The sequence below is a fragment of the Galeopterus variegatus genome, unplaced genomic scaffold (assembly GCF_000696425.1).
Source record: "Galeopterus variegatus unplaced genomic scaffold, G_variegatus-3.0.2 Scaffold1319, whole genome shotgun sequence".
Lineage (NCBI taxonomy): Eukaryota > Metazoa > Chordata > Mammalia > Dermoptera > Cynocephalidae > Galeopterus > Galeopterus variegatus.
Window position 1 is genome coordinate 181,534 of NW_007727430.1, and position 8,330 is coordinate 189,863.

Here is an 8,330-nt window from a genome sequence, read left to right on the forward strand (position 1 = left end):
AAGAAAAAAAAAAAAAAAAAAAAAAAAAAAAAAAAGAACCCTTATTCAACAGGATCTCCTAGAAGGCAAGGAACTTCGGTAAAGCCAACTGAGGGCAGCAGGGCAGATTCCACTTGGAAGTATCTGGTATCACAGAATATTTGTCAAGAGATCAACTGTATGCCTTTGTATGGACTGCCATGATATACCAGCAGATGTATTAGAAATCATTCAATGTGTGTTTCTAGACTGTTTTCATTTTCTTAGTTACCATTGTTAAGAAGTCCTTGAGCTGCTTTCTGGACTATTTATAGACAGAGAAACATTACCATCCACCAGCCTCCGCTAAACTCTCTGGGACTGTTTCTTAATCTACATCATGAATTTAATGATACTCTACTTCAGGACGTATTGCCAGGATTTCTTAAGATTACATTTGCAAAGTGCTTAACTAGTGCATTCAGTAAACAGCAGCTATCAGTAGGAGTTTTTCTAGATTCTACAGAGCTTTAAGGCACCAGATGCATTATGAATAGAGTTAGGAATGTTGTATGCCACTACCCAGGTTTTCTACCAGTGCCCCTGACAAAATAATTGATTTCAGGGAAGGTGGAAGTCAGTTGGACCAGAATTCTGACCTGAACTTGGAAATGATGAACCTGGAACTCCCTGATACAATCTCTGGCTTATCATTCTCTTATCTGCCCTACCCAAAATAAAATCATCTCTCAGAAACATGATTGGGGAAGCCTGGAAAGAAAGTCTGCATTTGACACACTAGCCTGGACCAAGATATAATTCATTTAAATGATGAAAATTTTTACTTTACCTGGTATTCTTCATAAGTGGTAATGTAATGTGTATAAACATTGCATAGACCTGAAATCACAACAGTCATATTCTGCATCCCATAAGTTGCAAATTCCTAGGAGGGAAAAGTAGAGCCCAGTCAAATTACTCTTCATCTTCGCGTATATTATTATCCCAGTTACACTGAACACACAATCATAGATGTGAATTATTAGTGTAAGATTTCTCTCAACCAAATTCTCCCCAATGATCAAAACTGCCTGAGAATGCAGAGATATTAAGGAGCCTGGATGAAAAGTTAGAGCCATAACTCTGCACTACAGTTGGGCAAGACAATGGCTCTGTGAAGATCTTAATGGTTGCATTTGCAGATACCAACTCTTCTTATTAATAAAATAGAGATTTTTAAATCAATTTCTTAAAAAATATAGCGGGTGGATATTAGCTAAACAGAATAGTTATTTCCAGCTCCAAGTAAAAAGGCACTTGTTGATATGTCATTTTAGAACCATTTACAATACTTCCTGAATATAAAGAAATTCATAAATATGGACAAAATACAGAATTCCCAAAATGTGATACATTTTATTTAGACTGTTCACAGGACTTTAAGGCATGAATTACCTAGGGGTTATTTACTGTTTAATCCATAGAAACATTATCAATTTTTAAATTATTAGTACATAAATACCAACAAATATTTTTAACCTGACAATAATTCCCTTATGTTTTTTAAGTCTGGTTCTTATATCACCAATATTTCATATTCACCTCTAGCCATTAATTTCAAGAAGTGTGAAACTCTAGTCATTTTAGAAAAGATTAATTTAAAAGATACCAGATCATAAGGATAGGGAATTCTTTCCTCTTCACCAAATATGAATGAATGTGTAGATATTTCATTTCATTTTTAACTTACTGCTTGAACTGCCTCTCGAAGTCTTCGTCCAGACATGGTCCTGAGTCAAGAAAACAGAGTTACATAAATGTTTCCCTATTCAGAATGTGTGCAAAGTACAAATAAAGACTTGTAGTAAAAGCTGAAAAGTCACCCTGGCTCATCACACAATAGCGAAATATGCAGGAACTCAGTGATGGTGCAAAGCTGAAGCTGTTTTCTTTCCTGACTGTCTTAAAAGCAGATCCTAACTGAAAACAATTTGACTAAAGGAGGGAAACAGAATCAGTGAATATCACTGGTATAAGACACCATCATTTTACATTCATTGATTCAACAAAATGTATAGGTTGCATCGTATGTTCATAAGAGCTGAGGCAGGTGGAAAGTGTACTGCTGTTCCTGCTTACAAAGAACCTACCATAATACTCATCCATTTAATCCTTCAATAAAACACTGAGCATGCACTACATACTGGGCCCACTTCTAGTGCTCAGGAATGTATGGAGCTTGTATTCTAGAGAGGAGAGATGGTCAATAAGCAAATAAAAAAAAGTAAGATGACAATAAGTGCTATGGAAAATAATAAAGCAGTCTCGAAGGAGGGAGTGCTGGTGGTTATTTTGGTAACAGTGGTGGTGCTGGTGCTGGTGCTGGTACCGATGCTGTGGTGATGTGATAGGGTTTGTGGTATTGCTGGGTGAAAACTATTTTATATGGTATCAGCAGGACTGGCATTCTTGTTTTGAACAAGAATTGGAGGGATAAAGACTCGGCCATGAGAGTAACTGGAAGGAAATTGTACCAGGCAGAAGGAACCATACGTTCAAAGGCCTTGAAACCAGAGCATCCCTGTTGAGTCTGGGAAGTGTAATGAAGCCGAGATGGGGTAAGCAAAGGGGAGAGTGGTAAGAAATCAGATTAGAGAATTTGCTGAAGAATTGATCACATATGAGCTTTCTAGGTTTGAGGATTTACCTGGAGGGTTTTGAGCAGAGAAGTGACATGATTTAACTTATGTTTTAAAGGGATTAATCTGGCTGCTCTGTTGAGGAAAGACTATAGAGGAGTAAGGGTAGAATCAAGCAGACCAGATAGGAGATTATTGTAATAATCTGGGGGAGAAACAGTTGTGGCTTAGACCAAAGGGGAAGTGACAGAAGCTATTGAATAAAATGTACAGAATTTGCTGAGGGATTGAAAGAGGGAAAAAGAGGAAAAGAGAAATCAGGACACACGATCTAAGACACAGGACCTGAGAGATTAGAAAGATAGAAGATTGCCATTTACTGAGATAGGAAACAGCATAAGAAGCAGGTTTAAAACATTCTTCCATGTTTCTGATACCTATATTGATTATTTCAAGTATCTGTATTTTAATATTATTTCAAGTCTTTTTACTGGCATAATCATTCATGACATCATTTTAATTTGGAATAAGTTTTTAAATTTTCATGTTTGCTTCAGGTTACCCACCTGTAATAGGTATAGAGAGGTTTATTCTTCAGAGGCCCCACCAAAAGAGGATAGGACTATTTATTGCTGTTGCCAAACAGTACAATACGATACCAAGGGGTCAGTACGGGATTATCTTCCCATGATAAGAAGTAATTTCAGCAGGAACACACACAATAGACATGTATTTAACTAAGAATTTTTTTTTTAAAGAGAACTTACGTGAACTCCCCAGGGACGGCAGTTATGGCCAAGGACCCAAGAGTAATAATCTGAACATCAACAATATCTGGGTGCCAGGGGTGAGGTTTTGACATCTGAGAACCCAAAACAAGGAACTTGTGTTAGGAATACTGCTTTTTCTGTAGTCAACAGATGGACAATGCTCATAAAAGTCTCTTCATTAAAGAATTGTAAATGTTTCAAACTGGTTTGGGTTTTTATCCTATCATAGGATTTATTTCTAATTTATGATGTAGTATTCAACATTCTCCATGGGTATTTATGTCCTGGTCATAACATGTGAATCTCAAATGCCAATGCCCCATTAACCTGGACTTAATAAAGTTTTTGATAGATTTGTCACTGTGGAATCACCATGTGTGACAGATCACCAAGGTTCTCCTAGAGTACTGTGGGTGAATATCCTTATATGTGATGAATAAGGGATTCTATTTGGAAGAGTTTCACTTAATGATTTCTCTTTTCACTCTAATAGCACTATAAGTTTATCGTTCCCAAGTCTTGCCTTATTTTCCAAGGATTCTCCAAAAGAATCTATTCTTTTCCATATTCAGATTAGTGTAGAGTCTGTCCCTCCATTCCTGCGTTTCCTCTATTCCTTCTTCCTTAAGAATTTTAAAAGAATATTAGAAAAAAAATCTATTTAAAAAATGTTTGTACCTCAACGATCCATATTTTTATGAATATTGGATAATCTTTTAACATTTAGAATGTAAAAATATATGTCCTAAAGAAGTGTTAAAAGAGAATTACTTTAGTTAATAATGTTCCCTGAGTTGTGAGAAAACTGAGACATAAATATGTTTCTTTTTATATGACCTGAGATATTTTCCTCTCCTGATAATTCTATGTGGACTCCCCCCCTGGAGTCAACATACATTAATCTTCAATGAGATAAATCTTAATCTTATTCTTCTTTTCCCACTGTTCTAATTGTTTCATTTATTTATCATAAATGCAATAAAGTAAATCACTATGTTCAAGAATTATATCCCTTATTCCTTAGAGTTAAACTCATGGCATCCATATTTTTAATATTAAAATATACTAATTTCACTATGACAATCAAAATGTACTACCTCTCCAGTGGGAAGAAGGATTGGCTTTGGTTTATGACATTCTTTGATTTCATCAGATGGCTTGCCCAGGAGCAGGTCCCGAATAGTGTCCCAAAATGAATTCCCTTCTGTTGTCCCTATTAGGAATATTATGATTAATATGATTCCTTGAACCAACCCTCTGAAAAACATCATTATTTTGACAAGTATTGTACAACAATCCTTTCAGGAGTTTTAGAGATTTTATTAAGGTTGTTTTATTTAATGGTTACAAACAGTATGAATAATAGGGGAGGCAGAATTTTGTGTGCCTGTATCATAAAATAAGGGCCATTATTTAATTAGATCCTCAGCATGGTCAAGAGAATAACACAATATACTTTGTTCAATATCCTTAAAGTTTTGTTTCTATTGCTATTCCTCATCCATAAATAAAAACAATCTGATATAATGAACTGTAGATTCGTGAACTAAATCATCTTTTTTTCCTGTTTTGAAAACTAAAAATGACACCTTCAACTCCCAATACCAGTTATCTGGCTCATGTCCCTGAAAGAACATCTTCTGAATCCTCATTTAATTATCTTCACACACACACACACACACACACACACACACACACACACACACACACGCACACACACAAAAACGCATATACACATACACACACACACACACAGCAAACACACACAGCAAACACATAAGCAGTTAAAAAAAAGAGAAAGAGAGACACATTGGAGCAGAGAATCAAGATGGCAGAATAGATGGTCCCCAGTGTCACTCTCTCCTACAATCAATCAATTTACAACTATTAAAAAGCAACGACTGCCAAGCTGGGGCTGCTAGAGCTCAGGAGAAGAGGAGAGGAGACCTGTGGAGTTCATGAAGGTGGGAGAACCCATGATGAGAGAAAGGAAGGATTGCTCTGACCATTTTGAGCCCTGGCCACTTCAAAGCTGGCCCTGGTGAACACATGAAGCAAGAACTGGCAAAAGCTGCTGCTGTGCCCTTTGTATGAAGTTGCTTGGGGGGTGGGGGAGAAGAGGGCCTTGGTGGCCCCCAGGCCAGCAAGAACACTAACAGTGTTCCTGTGGACCCTCATAGGAGCAAGGGGCCACAGACAACTGAAAAAACAAGCCACTCAGAGGCCAGTGAGTCATCACAAAGGACCAACGCATAGCCCGCCCCATGGAAAGTGTTTGGAGTGCGGGCAGTGGGGGAGATAGGCCACCAGGGGAACACTGGGGCACAGCATGGACAGCTGATGTGCCCTCTAATCAGCACAGGCCCACTCAGTGTAGACTGGTCAGGAGTATAGATCTGCAGGGGGTGCAGTTTGCTGAAAAGACTCAGGCCCAGACCAGAGTTTCCACACAACCCAGGTGTACCTGATCTCACAAGATCTGGAAATACTCACAAGATCAATAATTAAAACCTGAGCTGCACAAAAAGCCTTCCCCAGAGAATCAGCAGCAAAGCAGTAATTTAGCTCAACCACAGAGCTCACGTGCTGGTCCCCACAGGACGTTCCCCCATTTTAGAAGTAAGCAAAGAACAACAAATTAGTTCCAGTGCAGAGTTTAAGTGGTGGGAATAGCAAATAAAACAACACAGAAGTGAAAGAAAACAAAAAACACCCACAGATCAGAGACAAATTCCTGATATTAACCAGTAAAGGTCTACCACTGCTAAAGAATACCTATAACACTTAGAAGGACCAGAAGCCCCCAGACTCCCAAGCCAGGATGGTGGGGGCCAAGGGCTTCAGCCATACCCCCCAACACCCACAACCAGCACAACGATTACCACCAAGCTGCTGCTGGAAGTGCCCCAGGCTCACAAGCCAGGGTAGTGAGGGACCGAGGGCCTCAGCCATGTCTCCCCCCACCCCATCCGACATCTACCTCCAGCCTGGTGGTGACTGAGCTGCCACAGGAAGTCCCCCTGGTCTTCCCTGTAGGAATGAAGAAGGTTCCATGGGCCTCAGCCACACCCCCTTTCTCATCCTCATACCCTATCCCCCCACTTACCCCCTGCTCTCAACACCTCCAAGACAAAGTCTTAGAATGTAAAAAATAAATAAATAAATAAGATACCATTAAAAAAAAAAAAAGATTATTAGACCAAACTGGATGAAAAATTACCAGGAAATATGAGGCTGAATATATCAAATTGCAACTATATTCATTAATTTTTTAATTAGTGATTCCAAAATATACATTATATAAAAGACGAGAATGGGTGGGAGCCACAGGCCTGGGCCCAACTCACTGCCATCCATGCAACCAAGCCAAACATGGAGCTGGAACCAAAAGCCCCTGGGGCCCTGAGATGGGGGGCCAAGGGCCTTACCCTCACCCCGTCTTTCCCTCCACCTCCCCAACAACTTGGAGTGCACTTATTATACACGAGTATTTCTATGGGGTGTGTAGCTTATCTGTTCATCTTCTTCACCAAGTTTCTGCTTAGATTTTTCTAATTCATTTTTATGAGTTCATTTTACATTAAGGATGTTAATGTTTGCGTTAAATTTCTTTCCTATTCATTAAAATTAATTAAAAAAAAAAAACTTTTATAGCCATTTGACATGGCCATCATATCCAAGCCTGGAACCAGTGGATTTGTCTGATAGAACAGAGAACTGGACAAAAACCATGACAACGATGACAATCAGGATAAAAGTATAAAAGTTAAAATAATCAGTAATAAATTGGTGGATATATATCCAGAAAGAGGGCCTGGGACCACATACTTTAGGCTCCTGAAAGCCTCTTCCCTGAGGAATCCTGGCTCCATTAAAAGAATCAGAGAGACATGACAAAATCAGATGAAAGAGCTGATTCATATTGTTGAAGTTTCATATCATTTAATGACAATCCCTCTCCCCACCTCCTCAACTCCACCCAGCCTCAACCCAATTTAAAATTATTCATTAATACATTGAAATGCAAAAAGAATTTGTCTCTGATTATATTTAAATTAATGAAAAGCTAAGCTATGAAAGACACCTATCCCTGGGAAACCTGGGCTGTTGTATACAAACCTGGAAAACCTGCAGACTTCTGAGTTTAAAAATAAAAATAATAAATGTATTGGCTACAGTTAAACCTTCATAGGGAACAGAACCCTGACGCTTCAGAACCTGGAAGCATACATTTCATCAGAATTCACCTTACCCTGGATAAAATTGAGGCCTCCATTTCCATCAATGGTGCCAGCCGCAAAACTGTAGCCCAAAGCTGGTTTACATGTTTTTGCCTAAAGGAAAGATTTTAAAAACAAAACAAAAACAAAAAAAGAAATACCAGTTAAGTGGCAAGTAAATAATGGAATCAACCCAGAGCTTTGCTCTGGGGCATAATCGGTATAACTCGGTGACACTTACTGTGTGTGTGGAATTGAGCCTGACAGTCACATCCGTCATGTTCACCCACTGGTGAGCTGAGGCCAGTGGTCCGGTCACCTCCTGGGAGGCAGACTCATACAGCTCCTAGAAAACCCACACAGGCTTATTGTCCAGGGAAAGAGTTGAAGTGAATGCTACGAACTGTACTCAGTAAGTACCAATTTGGAAAAGCATCTCTTTATTTATTTATTTATTTTTTCTTTAAATTTTTATTTTGTCAATATACAATGTGGTTGATTATTGTGGCCCATTACCGAAACCTCCCTCCCTCCTCCCTCTCCCCCCTCCCTCCCAACAATGTCCTTTCTGTTTGCTTGTCGTATCAACTTCAAGGAATTGTAGTTGTTATATCTTCTTCCTGCCCCCCCCCGTTTTGTGTGTGTGTGTGTGTGTGTGTGTGTGTGTGTGAATTTATGTATTTATTTTTAGCTCCCACCAATAAGTGAGAACATGTGGTATTTCTCTTTCTGTGCCTGACTCG

General features: G+C 38.9%; 1 protein-coding gene across 1 annotated transcript in view; it reads right to left on the reverse strand.

Annotated features, from left to right (window-relative positions):
- Window positions 1-8,330, reverse strand: part of ASAH2 (N-acylsphingosine amidohydrolase (non-lysosomal ceramidase) 2) — a 56,170-nt gene that overhangs the window by 10,014 nt on the left and 37,826 nt on the right. Inside the window, exons 10-15 of the mRNA XM_008576257.1 lie at window positions 7,829-7,933; window positions 7,620-7,701; window positions 4,465-4,580; window positions 3,365-3,459; window positions 1,709-1,748; window positions 809-904 (exon numbers count right to left, since the gene is read on the reverse strand). Coding sequence (XP_008574479.1) covers window positions 809-904; window positions 1,709-1,748; window positions 3,365-3,459; window positions 4,465-4,580; window positions 7,620-7,701; window positions 7,829-7,933 — 534 coding nt within the window. The remainder of the gene's footprint in view (window positions 1-808; window positions 905-1,708; window positions 1,749-3,364; window positions 3,460-4,464; window positions 4,581-7,619; window positions 7,702-7,828; window positions 7,934-8,330) is intronic.